General features: G+C 37.4%; 1 protein-coding gene across 1 annotated transcript in view; it reads right to left on the bottom strand.

The window, feature by feature from the left end:
* The window catches only part of LOC106884372 (mediator of RNA polymerase II transcription subunit 12), a 68,108-nt gene that overhangs the window by 1,270 nt on the left and 49,959 nt on the right, over positions 1–16,879 (bottom strand). Inside the window, exons 29-39 of the mRNA XM_052966703.1 lie at positions 16,021–16,159; positions 15,448–15,516; positions 13,308–13,417; positions 12,460–12,583; positions 11,089–11,250; positions 9,527–9,666; positions 8,257–8,356; positions 6,690–6,800; positions 5,113–5,236; positions 3,122–3,445; positions 702–939 (exon numbers count right to left, since the gene is read on the bottom strand). Of these exons, the coding sequence (XP_052822663.1) occupies positions 702–939; positions 3,122–3,445; positions 5,113–5,236; positions 6,690–6,800; positions 8,257–8,356; positions 9,527–9,666; positions 11,089–11,250; positions 12,460–12,583; positions 13,308–13,417; positions 15,448–15,516; positions 16,021–16,159 (1,641 nt within the window). The remainder of the gene's footprint in view (positions 1–701; positions 940–3,121; positions 3,446–5,112; positions 5,237–6,689; positions 6,801–8,256; positions 8,357–9,526; positions 9,667–11,088; positions 11,251–12,459; positions 12,584–13,307; positions 13,418–15,447; positions 15,517–16,020; positions 16,160–16,879) is intronic.

The raw sequence follows: 16,879 nt of genomic DNA, 5'->3' as shown, positions 1-16,879 counted from the left end.
TATATATATATATATATATATATATGTATATATATACAAGGTTGGCCAAAAGTTACCCGACAGTAAATCAAAATTCCATAAATACTTAATATTCAATTTTATTTAATCATTTGGAAAAATGCGTTGCTCAAGAAGTTCTTCAGTTTGAACAATTTTCATGATGTTTCATATTTAAATGCTTTTATTAAATTCATTCAATTGTTAAACATAAATCAATCTTGGAATTAAATGGTTTTTGATTTACTGTCAGGTGACTTTTGGCCAAACCTGTATATATGTAATAGGCCTCCACACAGTTTCTTATTTCTTTATTGCCCACATGGAGCTAAACATAAGAGGGAACAAACAAGGACAGACAAAGGGATTAAATGGTACTTAATTTATCGACCCCGAAAGGATGAAAGGGAGGAAAATACACATACATATAGAGTGAGGAAACTGAATGTGGAGTTTGTGATACAATTGTCAACTGTAACATGTTAGCATTTAAACTGACCATATCTGGCCTGAATATTCTGTTTCATGTCCAAACAGGCCAGATCTGGCTTCTCACAATTACACTACAACAACATCTAGAAAATAAACTATCACATCATCAAAATCTCAAAGCAGTGAGAGTATGCAGGATGAATTCAAAACAATGTGAATAAATAAGTATTACATTTGACAGAGTGATCTGAATGCTAAAGGGTTACACCAACCTTGAACCACGATTGAATGCTGCTTGTGGATTTTGCTGTGGCTGTTGTGCCATAAAGCCGGGGCCTTGCCGTTGGGATTGGTTAGCTGGAGGCTGTATACCTTGCATCATCGCTGGATTCTGAGCATTTGGGTAACTCTGACCAAAGTTCTGTGACAGCATGCCACTTGACACAGGGTCCATGACCGCTGGCTGCTGAATTGGTATGCCGTTGTAGGAGTGGTAACTTGGATTCATGCCTAGAAAATAAGGTAACAATAGTAATTGTATAGCAAGACAAGTGATAGTAACAAAACAGAAGAGATTCATCAGACCAGTAGCAAAATGAAGGGTGTTGGGTGTCTGGTCCCAGGTAATTCTCAATCTACACATAATCAAAGACATTCCAGACATAATCATCATAACTTTAATTCATGTAGTCCTAGATATATTAAGCATCACCTGAGTCACAAAATCAAAATTCACTTTCAATACTTGCTCTGTGTGTGTGTGTGTGTGTGTGTGTGTGTGTGTGTGTGTGTGTAAAAATATTCCACACTATCCCTAACTATTTCCTAATCATCATCATCATCATCATCATCGTCGTTTAACGTCTGCTTTCCATGCTAGCATGGGTTGGACGATTTGACTGAGGACTGGTGAAACCAGATGGCTGCACCAGGCTCCAATCTGATAAATCATAGAATTACATTATCCCAAGAATTACATATTAATAATAGTTGCTCGTGTCATTTAATTTCTGTATTAGTCTGGGGTTTTACAAATTCAGGCTACTTCCATAATTTCTGTATTCTTGAAACTATTTTGCAGTATGTATTGTTTATTCCTGGTCACTCAAATTGATGATGATGATATTTCACAATGTGAGCTCAATAGATTTAAACCAATTAGGATCAAAAACGAAGTACCCTCAGCTAAAGTATGAACATCACAAATTCCACACCATTTTCACCTAAGTATATTCAAAACAACCAAAACAATTCTAGCCAAATAATTCCAACTGAGAATCAAAACCTTTCCACTTTGTTCGAACACCCATGTCAATCATGGACAAACTGCATCCCATGGGACTTTCTGAAAGGCACATTTAATGAAAAATTACTTGAAATTTTTTTAGTAGTGCAGTCCTACCTGATGATCAATCATATCTCATGCAGCCTTTTTTTCAAAAAAGGTTGCCCATGCTTGGTCTATGCCATCATGGTTTTACCATCATCATCATTTAATGTCCAATTTTCCATGATTGCATGGGTTGGATGGAGTTTATTGAGGCAAATTTTCTACGGCCAGATGCCCTTCTAATCATCTGTTTTTTCAAACTAGGTAATATTTCCTATAGATAGTTGTTCTCGCAGAATATTGGAAACTAGCAGACATACCCAGCGCTGCTCTGGATTTAAATGGCATAGTTTGTATATATGGTACAGTTAAGTTGAAACACATGATACAGGGAAGTGCAGCATTGACGACAAAACATTTGTGGAGTAAATGAAGGGCTAATTCGACCAAATGACATGTCATGCGTCTGTTTGGAAGATTCCAGGCCCTAACCTTGTCATGCAAAAGTGAGCGGGGATATGTGATTTTTGAATGCACCAAAAAGCTCTGGTAATTGTAATAATAACAAAAAAACCCTTAAAATAAGATAAATTTGTTTGTCATGAAAAGAGTTGATTTCTCACATTTTTCATCAAAGGGCCTTGCCCTAAAATAATAATAATAATAATGATAATTATAATAATGATAGTAATTATCATCATCATCATCATAATTTAACGTCCGCTTTCCATGTTAGCATGGGTGGGGGTGGGGCAGTAGTGGTGTTAATGTAAAATGTCGGTGAAGGACAGTATTAAGGATGAGGGATGGACGTAACTGGAAGTGCCCCTGGATGGTGCAAAACATTAGTGTATCAAAGAAAAGCTGCAAGCCATTCACAGCAATTGTATTCCACAGTAATTAGTTTTATATATTTAATTCTCCATTTTGTTACCCTATTAGCAGAGGTTAAATAACTTTGCAAACATTAGTAAATTTTATAAGTGGTGAAACGACAGTAATTATTAAATTAAAAATAACTAAAGTGATACAATTAGAGAATCCTTTAACCCATTACCTACCAATGATCACATATGAGATCACTTAAAAATTACAAATTTCGTAATTATCTGTCAATATTTACACATATCTAACCTTTTTGCTATATCTACTAGGTATATTTCTCTGATATTCAAATGAGGTTTGCTAATTTTTCACCCAATATGTTGCTTATTTCTATTTAAAATGTTATTTTGAAATGTTATTTTGATCATTCCAGCGTGTTTCTAAGGCTGTTTTATGCTAGAAATCAAAGTTTCATAAAAAAATTTCCAGTTAATAGAATTATGGGAGGTAATGGGTTAAGATTGAGTAAGTCCTCACCTTGAGTTTGTGTCATGTGATGCAAAGTTGCTTGAGGATTTCCAGCTAGCTGGGGATTGTAGTGTGGCTGAGTATCCGGTGGTGCTCCTACTGGGTGTCCTCGCTGGAGATTTTGCTGGTGCTGAGCTTGGGCTCGCAATGACTGACGTATGATCTGGCTGCGCTGTTTGGACTGCATCATCTGTATGCTGGGGAAAGTTGGCTGCTGTGTGTTGTGCTGGATGTATCCCTGAGTGGCCGGCTGGCGCGCCCGCAGCATGGTACGTAGCTCTTGCTTGGGACTATTATATTGCGGAGACGCGAACCTTGCTGCTGCCGGACCTCCTAGTGCAAGTGAGATGTAGTTAAGCAGGGACTAAATAAGGTTATGACATTCCAAAACCACAACCCTGGGGCCCTTTCAGTACTTCGTAGAGGCACAGGGGAAAAAAAACATCAAAACATCAACACAAATTGAATACTAATCATGTCATGGCATCTCTACTGTCTAAATCCATCAGGACTGGTGTCCACAGTTCAGGCATGCATGGAGTCATCTCTACTGCCAACAGATACATTTAGAGGAGAGTCTACAGAGCAGATACAGACAGAGGTGGATCCACTAGGCAGATACCCATACAGATGTGTGCTTACAGAGCAGAGACATGGTCAGAGGAGTGTCAACTGAACATATACACATATAGAGGCAGGTTTATAGAGCAGAAACATATAGAGGTGTATCCATTGGGCAGATACATAGACAGAGGTGTGTCTACAAAGCAGATATACATATATATATATATATATATATATATATATATAAAAAAGAATGAGATCAAGAGACCAATGGCATAAGTAGATTTATATTTTATGTAGAATGTCTTACAGCTGTTTCAGGGAAAATTCAATGTATCCCTTCATTGACGTTCTACATAAAATATAAATTTACTTATGCCATTGGTCTCTTGATCTCATTCTTTTTTATATATATACACACGCTAATACACGACCTATGTTATATTCCCCATTCATGTTACAACCACATCTGGGGCAAAACTAGTTGGTATACAGCACTTACTCGGTAGTACCTGTATCTTTAGGGTCTGGTTGACTCCATTACCCTTCATAACCTTTATCATACATATATATATATAAGAATAATAATAAATGGAGCAAAACGCATATAATCGATAAGTTCCTTAAAGGAACTTATTGATTATATGCGTTTTGCTCCATTTATTATTATTTTTTATATCAACTCAAAATACATCACTTTAACATGGAATTTTCAACTCTTAACCAGGTGTAATATCCCAGTTTTTGTGTGATTTTTGCTACCCTGGTAACTATTAACATATTTGCATTATCGAAGTTTTTCAACCAAGATAATATTAACATATACATAAATAAATATATATATATATATATATATATATATATATATAAATGTGTATCCACAAAACTGATAGACAAGTAGAGTCTTGAAAACGTCTTAGACAGGGTTGTATCCAATAGCAACAGATATCTTGTCTAAGGGCAAGTAAGCTTATGCCTGCTGCCTACAAACAAAAAGAAAAGTGTTCACCATCTAGACATATGTAGGAGAATTATGACCACTGAGACATGTAGATTCACAGTTCAAAGACATGCTGCATTGAGAGTCAGAAGTCAATATCATAACAGTGATACAATGGTAGTAGAACTGCAACAATGGAATTATATACCTCATCCTTGTAAAGGAGTCTGAGGAAATTCAATGGATAATTTAAATTAAATCATTTTGGCATATAAGAAACTAGTTGGAACAACACAAAATAAAACATATCAGAAATATTAAAACCCGAAAGGCTTTATACAATACAAACACTCTTTTATATTCGTAATAATAAAAAATCATTTCATAATTGTTAATAAAAGAAAAAAAACTCAAAAACTTGTGTGAAAGAGTTAATGGTAAACATTAAAACAATGTAAGGCAATTATGAAGGGTAAACAATAATAGTGACACTCACCAGGAGGCAAATGTTGTGTGGAGTAATAAGGAGTCTGTTGTTGTGGTGGACCGTACCAATTTGGAGGGGGTCCAGGTTGGTAGATATCTTGACCATAATTAACTCGATGAGGAATTGGTTGGTGCTGAATCAGAAACGATTATGGGGATAGAATGAAAAACCATTCAAGTTTATGCCTACAATACACATATAATGTGTGTCCATGCATGTGTGTATGTGTGTACACACACATACATGCATGCATCCATCATCATCATTTACTGTCTGTCTCCCATGCAGGCATCGATTGGATGGTTTGACAGGAGTTGCTAAGCTAGAGAGCTGTGTCAAGCGCTACTGTCTTCCTTGGCAGGGTTTCTATGGTTGGGCCGGCCTTGTCACACTCTGTGTCACACTGAATCTCCCTGAGAACTACATTAGGGGTACACGTGTCTGTGGATTGCTCAGTCACTTGCACGTTAATTTCACGAGCAGGCTGTTCCGTTGATCGTATCAGCTGGGAGCTTCGTTTTCGTAACCGATAGAGTGTTCCTTCCTTCATGGTTGGGTGTCCTTCCTGACACCAACCACTTTACAGAGTGGACTGGGTGCTTTTTTATGCAACACCAGCACTGGCAAAGTCTGCTTTGGCATGGCTTTTACAGTTGGATGCCCTCCCTAATATACTTCACATACAAACACACATCACCATAATAACCTGCTGGTTTTCATGTGTCAAAATAGCAGAGTGGTAAAAATACGGCATTGGACAACCAGTTCAGGGGTTCAAATACACTGCCACAGTTTTAGAAAGAATATTTTACCCAGGACATTTAGCAACAGACTGGAATATCCATTACCAAAGGCCACAATTCATCATGCTGAGGTGTAGAGTAGCTTAGTAAATATGCATACAGTAATCTACAGCACATTAAATTTCTCCTGCACAGGACATCCGCCAATTGGTAGATTGCTTTCTTGTCCACAAGGCATTTCCATTGTTTTATCATCTATCTGTTTCGGTTATTGGACTGCGGCCATGCTGGAGCACTGCTTTGAAGGGCTTAGTTGAACAAACTAACCTTAGTATTTACTTGTTTTTTTCAAGTCTGGTACTTATTTCATCAGTCACTTTTGCTGAATTGTTAAGCAATAGGACCACATAAAAACAAACCAATCTGGCTGACAAGGGATGGGTGTGGAGACAACCATGGTCACAAAGACACTCCTCACACACCACGAGCATATCCACAGTTTCTATCTATCCAATTCACTTACAATGCTAGGGCTATAGTAAAAAAAACACTTGCCCAAGGTGCCTTGCAGTGAAACTGAACTCCAAACCATGTGGTTGCAAAGGAAACTCCTAAACCACACTGCCATAAAGATTATGACAGACCCCGTAGAAAGAAAAATACATACAACAAGAGAAACCTGGTCCTCAGACAAATTCCAGCCAGAGAAATCTTGTCATTTCATAAACACAATGAGGGGGATCTTGTCATCATGTAAGCACAACTAGAGGAAATTTTGTCAGATAAACGGAAATGCCACCTACTGAGAGAATATATAATGAAATTAGAAGTGAATGACCCTACCTGCATATAGGAGCTGTTAGTCCTGGGGTTACGTCGCCGCCTCTGGTGCTTCTTCTTACTGAGATCATCTTTACTATTTTCAGCAGGTTCTTTTGGCTTCTCCTCCTGTAACTAATATAAATAACATGGCATTATGTATTAGAATATGTGGGTGTGAGTGTAAGGCTAAAAAGTTCCCTCAACTGAGTGGGAGCATAGTAGAAAGGAAGGCAGCCTTATGCTAGGCATTGCTCAGGCTGAAAAGTAGACAGAAATGTCCCAGGACTGTTCCTAGTGAAAGCATGCTCTATAACGCTGTTGCATTTCTCTTGAAAAGTTACCTTTTATGCAAGAAATACATGTACAACAATCATCATCATCATCATCATCATCGTTTAATGTCCGCTTTCCATGCTAGCATGGGTTGGATGATTTGACTGAAGACTGGCGAACCAGATGGCTACACCAGGCTCCAATCTGATTTGGCAGAAGTTCTACAGCTGGATGCCCTTCCTAACGCCAACCACTCTGAGAGTGTAGTGGGTGCTTTTACGTGCCACCCGCATGAGGGCCAGTCAGGCGGTACTGGCAACGGCCACGCTCAAATGGTGTATTTTATGTGCCACCCACACAAGAGCCAGTCCAGGGGCACTGGCAACAATCTCGCTCGAAAATCCTATGAAGGCCAGTCAGGCGGTACTGGCAATGGTTACGCTCAAAATGGTGTATTTTATGTGCCACCCGCACAAGAGCCAGTCCAGGGGCACTGGCAACGATCTCACTCGAAAGTCCATTACACATGCCACAGGCACAAGTGCCGGGATCTAATCCATTATGCTACTGATACGTACTCAATACCAGTTCTACGTTTAGTGATTTGAGTGCGTCAATGATAAATATCTACTTCAAGCATATTAAACAAGATTAACTAAATGTGAATGAAATTTTATTTAATCTGAAGTTATTATAAAACATAATATATTAACTTTTATTCTTGAAATTCTTCACATCTGTTAACATAATTTTTAAAATATGTAAAAATTGGAATGTTAGAAGATAAAACCACCCACCGCCATGGAAATAAAATCTTCCTTATAATATGTGAAAACTACTTAGAGAAAACCCACACTATATATATGCCTATCATCGGCCATTGGAAATTTCCATTGGCCGATGATAAGCATCATCTTGTGTTTTGAAACTTTAAGTATCATACAATTTGTATCAAACTGTGTTGATCCATGCATGTAACTCCCAATAAATGTGTTTTGTGCTCTTCTTTCATTTGTCCACTCACTTGTGTGTATAAGTTCAAAAAAGGAAAAAGACAAAAAAAACAACAACAAAAAACAACGTGAGGACGTGATACAGATTGTGTTACTAGACGCTCGGGAAAGGAAAGAGAGAGAATATGATGTTTCGAGCGGAGCTCTTCGTCGGAAACAAGGAAAGATCAAAGAAGGAAAAAAACGGAAGAAGAAAAAATCGCCACTGATGTCCACGAGGTTACATGCATATATATATATATAATCTATGTGTGTGTGTTTCAATATATATATGTTTATATATTCTGTGACAGATAGCTAACCTTTTCAGCAGGTGGTTCTAGTTCTTCTGCAGGTAGTGGTGGTGGTTCAAGGTAACAACTGGTTGGTTGTCTCATCACATGAGTGTGGTAGCATAATAACCTGAGGGAGATAAAATTGAAACAATATCAATACACATATAAGCAAAACAATCAGGGGTTTTTTTTTGTTGTTTTTTACTTACCCCCAGCCTAAACAATAATAATACTTTAATATTGTTATTTGATGAAAGCCAAAGCACAAAACAGATTATATGTTTTTTCCAGCAACGGAATTTTTTGAACTCTTAAGAACTAATTGTTATTGACAGAAGCCATCACCAGTTCTCTCATATCATCATCATCATCATCGTTTAACGTCCGCTTTCCATGCTAGCATGGGTTGGACGATTTGACTGAGGACTGGTGAAACCGGATGGCAACACCAGGCTCCAATCTAATTTGGCAGAGTTTCTACAGCTGGATGCCCTTCCTAACGCCAACCACTCAGAATATATATATATATATATATATATATATGATGTTGGAGGAGCATCCAGCTGTAAAAATCTTGCCAAAACTAACCTCGCCAGTGCTAGTGCCACATAAAAAGCACTGAGTCCACTTTGCAGAGAGGTTGGTGTTAGGAAGGGCATCCAGCCATAAGAACCCTGCCAAAACGGACACGGTAACCTGGCTGGTTCTTGTCAACCATTCTACCCATGCATGTATGGAAGACAGACGTTAAATGATGATGATGATGAATGTATGTATATGTATAGCATAAAAGACACTACATTTGTTTATAGTCATAATTTAACTTCTTGCATAAATTAATTAAAATAAGCGCCTAAGATAGACAGGGCAAAGGAGTGAAAGAGATGGATGGATGGTTAGAGAGACAAACAGACAAAGAGAGTGAGAGAATCTAAACTGCAAAGTTTCCTGAGGAACAAGAATGGTAGAATAGTGAGACGCAGAACTTCAGCACTGTAGTAGAAACAGGCAATACTGGTCATGACAAAGTAATACTAAGTTTCTATAGTTACAAAGTTCTAGCACCCTGTACAAAACCCCTGTCAGGTGGTCTTTGTGTGGTTTTGGTAGAACAGAACCTTCAGTTGAAGATTTCCCTGCTACGGCAACTCAAGAAGCATGATTTCTTCATACCTTTTGCTCCCATCAGTTCGTAGTATCTGCAAAAACACTATGCCTTTCTCTACTGCTTAAACCAAAGAAACAAACAGTAATTTTTTTCTAGTAATCTTGGTGACTATAAAGATAATTTTCCTACCTGTATTGGTCATCATATTTGAGCATCTTTTTCTCCATCTTGACAGCACCAAAATATGTCCAAGACAATGGAGCTGGATTTTTGGTTCCCTCAATTATCTCCCAAGGAGTTATCTTCACTTTTGAGGCAACTTGTAAACCCTGTCAACAAATTCAGCTATTAATACATTTTAACACATCTTTAAAATGATTCTATCTTATTTTTTTAGTTAAATGCTCTATCTCAATGAATTTCATTTGGCACAAACAAACATGGGAAACTGGATGTTGTGATGAGACACACACACACACACACAGAAGAAGAATCCTTCCTACCCAGGACTACAACTTCTGGATCTCGTATCACATTCACATTTTTCCAACAGAAATCAACCTTCATGTGGACATCAGCTGAATTGACCACACCAGTCTGGGAGAGGACACAAACTCAATCTCAGACTATTATCAACCTAACAGCTACAGTAATTCCTTCACTATTGTGGATGTTACAAGAGGTGAAAATCCATGAAGTAGAAACAGTATTGTACTGTATATTTTCTTTTCTTATTTTTATAATTTGTATATATTTATTTTAATATCAATGCAAAACAACACCACAGAGGAATTGATGAAAGCTTAATTAATAAACTGAGATAGGTGAACTGCAAAATGGCGAGGGATTACTGTATTAGGTAGCTACAGGTACCAAATCAATCTGATTCAGTTTTAAATCACAGCTCATCAATTGTCTGCTTTTGCATTGAAGCAATCTGCATTGTGATCAGATCCTGGTTGATTTCATTTACAGGCTGTGTTCAACAATTTGTGTGCATATGAGCAGCAACTTGTCCAACGAGAAACTAATCATGTATTTTGAGATCCATGTTTAGATGAAGTACAGCTGCAGTGTATTATATAAATCTCTGAGGTGCAATGAATCAGAGAACAATATGTCTAATTTGGTTGAGTGTTCATAAAGACAGAAGGTATAGCTTCTTACCGTTTTCATCTGCCAATTCATTCGCAAGGCATTAAGTCAGCCTGCAGCTATAGTGGAGCATTGTAATCAATTAGACTATGTCATGAAATGGGAATGAACCCACATGGTTTAGAGTTTATCCCAACCGCATGACACAATCAGCTAGTATTTTCCATTATAGCCACAGGCTGACCAATACCTTGTGAATGGACTTGTAGATAAAAACTGTAAGAAGTTCAATATATATATCTGTATATTTGTGAGTGTGAGTGTGTGTGTGCATGTGTTTGTGTCTTCCTATTGTCTTGATGTGTGCACTCATCAACATTGGTCATTCAATAGGTGACACTTTTTCATTTCATTTCAAAGTTTCAGCTCAGAGCTGCGGCCATGCTGATGCACCGTTTAAAATCTACACAAAAACATGTCTGATCATCAAGCTGTTAATTATTTGGTGAATAAGAAGAAATATCAGGGAATGGTTGGTGACAATCTGATAGAAAAATCTGCCTCAACAAGTTTTGTCTGATCCATGCAAGTATGTCGAAATGTATATAAAAACAATGATGATGATACCATATAATATAAACCAATACAAGAATTACCTGTTTCCTGCCAATAGAATCAAAACCTGCAATTTTATAACCTTTTGTGTCTACCAGTGTACCATGGGGCTCACACGTGATCACTTCATACAGTTTCTTTGGTAATGGCAGGAGCTGTCGGACTTTGTCAATACAAGTGTTATTTTTATCTCCTAGTTCTCGCTAAAGGAACAAATAAAAAGAAAGACAGAAATGTAAATTTGGAAAAGGTATTTAAGGTTAAGGTCTCCAGTTAATAAAAATAATTAAAAATCAAAACAAAAATAAAAGCAGCATGTAAGTAATATCTGCAGCATTTTTCCTTCAAAGGTAACTCTACCTTCATTCATTTAACATTTGTTTTGCTAAGCTAAATTAGTGCCCTGCAACTGGTATACCGTAGCACATTGGTGTGCCATGAGACGATGCTAGGTGTGCCATAGTGTAACCTGAATATAATATTTTTCCCTATACTTTTAATTATATTTTTAGTTCAGGTGTGCTGCGGAATTTTGAAAATATAAATGTACCGCACATGAAGAAAGGTTGCCGAGAACTAAGCTAGATGTGTGGTTGAGAAGTTTGCTTCTGGACCATGTGGTCTCAGGTTCAGTCACACTGTGCAGCACCTTGGGCAAGTGTACATATATCCCTGGAATGACCAAAGCCTTGTGAGTAGAACTAGTAGATGGAAACTGAAAGAAGCCCATGTGTTCATGTGTATCTGTGTTTTAACATGACATGACGAGTGTACACGAGCATTACTGTCATACAAATGATGTTGATAGGTTGCTATTTTCTATGGAAATATGCGTAGCCATAGGAAATAGTACAATGCTTGGAAACAGGTGAAGATTAGTGACAGGAAGGGTAGCCAATCAGAGAAAAATCTGCCTTAACAAATTCCATCTGACCAATTGCAGATTTATTTCAATTTGATGGATAGATAAATAGTAGAGAGATCCTCACAGATTATATAACTATCTAATCTAGGAAAATCCTTTTGTGAAAGATGGAATGTCTGAAAATTATAGACAAACTAATCAAAGGCAGATTTATCCATCTGACCCATGCAAGCATGAAAAAGTTAACACTGAAACAATGAACATAACAGAATACAGAAAAAGTAGGAACATATGAGGTAGTGTTGAAAAGTTCATGGCTTTGGGTAACAAAAAATACAGGAGGATCAGTAAATAATAATTTTATTGAACATATTCCCCTCTTAGATTCACTCACTTATTGCAGTGGTCCTTCAGTTTTTCTAAGCTCAATGAAAGAACTCAGATGGTTGAGCTTCCAACCAGGCCTTTCTCAATACCCTTAGAGCCAGGAATTTTTCAGCACTCCCTCATATATATATTTAATTAGTTGAATTAATTCTTTCCTTACCTTTAATTTTTTAATAAGATTCTGGTATGTTCTCTTATTGTCGTCTCCTTTCTCATTAGAATCTCCCAATAATGTACCATGGATCAACACATTCAACATGTCTATCACTGTTGTAAACAGCTCACTGAAGGATTTTCAGAAAATACTCAGGTAAGAGGTGGCATATATATAAAGGCATGTGGTGGTGGTGGTGGTGGAGGTAGCAAGTTGTGTAGTAAAGGTGACAGCAGGTTGTAGGTTGTGTGATGGTGTTGTTAATAGTAGTAGTAGGTTGTATAGTGGTGGTTGTGGTGGTGGTGGTTGTGGAGATGGTGGAGGTAGCAGGTTGTGTAGTGAAGGAAGCAGACTTGAGCGTATAGGTGGTAGATAGTTTGAGTGATGATATCGTGGGAAAGCCAAACTGAAATATGGATGGCGTCTGATCTCTGGCAGTGCCTTGTTCTGGCCTGGGTGTTCCTGCTTACAAGTCTGCAGCCAGTGGAAGCAGTCGTGTAGTTGTAAAACAGTTGTGCGGTTGGAAAGCAGTTGTGTGGTTAGAAGGTAGTTGTGTTACTGGAAGCAGGTGTGTGCTTAGAAGGGCTGTTGTATGGTTCAAAGGCTGTTGTGTCATTAGAAAGCTGTTGTGTGGCTTGAAAGCATAGTGGTGGAGACAGTTGTGTGATTGGAAGCAGTTGTGTGACTGGAATTAGCATATGTGGTTAGAAGACTGTTGTGTAGCGAAAGCAGTTTGTGATTACATATAGCAAAGTGGAATAATGACACATGACAAAGGGTCACAATATATAATGGAGACCAAAGCAATGAGACAACAGAAACATTAGCACAAGGGGCCAATGTTAATAACTTACTAGTTAGTCTGCATATCAACCACACCATGACTGATTAACTGTACAAGTAAAACTGCCCAGTCACTGGTTGTGGCATTGTTTCTCTGGATTGTATCAAACATACCACCAACCTAAAAAAGAAAAAAAAAAAAAATCAGTTTAACAAAGTAATTAAAAAGAGGTTATTATGAAAACAGTTGTAGTGGGAATATATGTTCAGTACCAGGAGTTGATGTGGCTGTGTGTATATTATTACAAGAGTTTGTATAGAGATCACCAGTCCTCAGTCAAATCGTCCAACCCATGCTAGCATGGAAAGCGGACGTTAAACGATGATGACGATGATGAAGAATAAATTCAAGAACTGTATATTTACTACATAAAAATATGTTCTATTTACTAGTCGCTGATGATACATAATCAAAATGTGGAATATAGTTGAATGAAGTAATCTATGCAAGAAAATTCAGAGATAGGAAATATAGAAATAACAGCTAAGTAGTGGTTTTCAGTCATGTGGTGTAGAGAAATAGACGGACATGGCAATGACGTGAATGGCTCTAAGTCTAATTGACTAAGAAGCGAAGAGCAGGGTTGGCAAGCTGCTTTTATTAATGGAACGCTAGACATTCTACAAACTCCCAAGAGAAACGCTAAGCTTCTTGAATAATTAAGAATCATGTCTCATGACACAGATGCTTCGAGAAACTAAGGAAGGGAGGTTACTCCATAATCTTTCTCGCAAGGGAGATCATTCAACTATCTAGCTACATAGACCGCTACAAAGTTAATTACCATGGAGGTATTTATGCAGAAAAATCAACTAAAATGAAATAATATCTCAAAAGAATTAACCTCAGGTTCAATAAACAGGGGATCAACACCGTTTATGTGCATTTTCTATACTGGTATGTGTCAGATGTATTTCAGCATCTATCTTTTGTTGTCCAGTGTTATCTAACATACAACATCAGAGAAAGCCATTAGTCATTGTTGTGAATGTGATATGTCTTTTTTTTCTATTTTTTTCTTATCTATACATTGGTGCAAGTGTAGCAGCATGGTAAGGGTCAGGAGTTTGCTTCCCAACCACAAAGTCTTGGGTTCAGTCCCACCACACAGCACCCTGAGCAAGTGTCTTCTACTCTAGCCTAGGGCCAACCAAAATTTATGAGTAGATTTGGCAGATAGAAACTGAAAAAAAACAGAAGCTTTCCATGTAAATGTGTGTGTGTGTGTGTGTGTGTGTGTGTGTGTGTGTGTTTGTTATTGCCTTCTTATGTTGACTTACAGACAGCAATTCTCCATGGTAGTGAGGCATGAGCCCTGAATGCAGAGGATATGCGAAGGCTCAAGAGGAATGTGGCTGGTATGCTCTGCTGGATGTGTAATGTAAGTATACATGTTCGACAGAGTACTAGTATATTGAGAGAAATGTTGGGCATAAGAAGGATTATTAGAGGCAGTGTGCAAGAGAGAGAAGACTGCACTGGTTTGGTCATGTGATGTAGATATATGCCAATAGTTCCATAAAGAAGTGCTGATCTCTGAAAGTAGACGGAACGTGTGGAAGTGAGAGACCCAGGAAGACATGGGACGGAGTCATGAAAGACGACCTCAGGATGTCAAATCTTTCAGATGAGATGACAAAGGACTGAGATGCCTGGTGCCTTGTGGTACTCAAAAAGACCCATATTTCACAGCTGAAGTGATGTTAAGGCCACTATCCCCTGGTGAAGAGAATTGGCCTGCAACAGTACTGTGCTGGTTAAACATAAAAAGCACTTGTGCCAGTGCCACGTAGCAAGCACCCAGCACACTCTGTGAAGTGGTTGGCATTAAGAAGGGAATCCAGCCATAGAAACCAAGCCAAATCAGACAGGGATCTTAAAGCAGATATATATGGTTATTCTTCACCATTATCTATCATCCCTTGCAGCTCCATGGATGCTGTTAATGTATTGACTTGTTTTTGCTTTGTAACAGGAGAGGAGAGGATATGAGTGTACTTGGAGCGAGGTACATGCTTTTGGAAACAGCCAAGGTAGCAGAGGTGGTTAAGCCACTGTCTCTGCAATACTATCAACCAACAATGAAAAAGGCTAACAACTGAAGTAGAAATATACACCATAGCTAGAAGAAAATAATAGAAATAACTTACGAGACTGAGACGTAATTGTAATGCTTCGTTGAGATTCTGTCGAATTTTAGTTTCATCAGGGCTTCGATCCTGGAAGAAAAATTTTAAAAATTGAAATAAATTGCATAAAAAGAAAACTATTTCATCTTGCATTGAAACTGGCACCTGCAAAAGTAGAACCAAGTAATGTGTAGAATTAAGAAAGCTGATAAGAATCAACAGAAACACATGGCTCAGTGGTTAGGATTTTGGATTCCTAATTGTAAGACTATGGTTTCGATTCCTGGACCGGACGACGCGTTGTGTTCTTGAGCAAAACACTTCATTTCATGTTGCTCCAGTCCAGTCAACTGGCAAAAATGAGTATTCCAGTGAAGGACTGGTGTCCCATCCAGGGGAAAATATATATATGCCACAAAAACTGGGAAACCAGCCCAATGAATCTCTATAACTTGGGGAGGAAGGAGAAATAAGGATCGGGAATTAAACTTAACGAAATGTAATGTTGATACAGACACTGCAAATCAACAAATTATAAACTTAATAATGTATCAATCTTAGAAAAAGTGAGATTATAAAACAGAAAATACATACCAATACTTCTTTCACATTGCTGATAAATTTTTCCAGTTGAAAATGGAGTGAGGATAAGAGACATTCACGTTGCTCATCCTGGCCTTTCAGACATGTAAGGATCAGGGAGAGAAATGGTTGATGACCAAGCAAGGATTTACTGTTAAAAAGGGGAAAATAGAACATTGACTCAGCATACTGTAATATATATATAAAGGGTTAATTGGTAGGTAACCCTATAAACCGAACAGCAATACTCGTTAATGAAACCAACATGAGGTCATTTATTTTTTACGTGTGTGTGTGTGTGTGTGTGTATACGGTGAATTCTAAAATATACACCAGATGTGATGTAGATTGTATGGTAAAACTATTTTAAAGTTTAATATTGTGTGTATGTGTGTGTGCATCTATCTATCTATCTATCTATATATATATATATATATATATATATATATTATTCAAAGGAATTTCAACTCTGTTTTTTATGTTTTATTTATATTCTTAAAATATTAATGTAGGATATGGAATATATAGTATATATAGCATAAATAGTAAAATGAAATGAAGTATTGATTGTCTTATTGAATAAATGAAATATTGAATATCAAATATTAAAGGACTTCATTTAAGCAGTCTTCATGGTCCCAAGTTATGACAGGAATGTTTCAACTGTGGATATATATATATTCACAGCATTTAATGGCATAAAAGACACTGACACATTAGACAAACCAAGTACATATTCAGGAAAAAATTTTTAGTGCATTAAAGTATGTAATGTTTAGTTGGAGGCCCAACTTCACATATAGAAGCTGGTGTGAATTTTATGAGACACATTTTTGAGAAAAAAGTGCATCTCATATGCCACCAAATAAGG

The sequence above is a fragment of the Octopus bimaculoides genome, chromosome 3 (assembly GCF_001194135.2).
Source record: "Octopus bimaculoides isolate UCB-OBI-ISO-001 chromosome 3, ASM119413v2, whole genome shotgun sequence".
NCBI classification, from domain to species: Eukaryota; Metazoa; Mollusca; class Cephalopoda; order Octopoda; family Octopodidae; genus Octopus; species Octopus bimaculoides.
The sequence above is the reverse complement of the archived record's forward strand: the minus strand, read 5'-3'. Positions and strand labels throughout refer to the sequence as shown.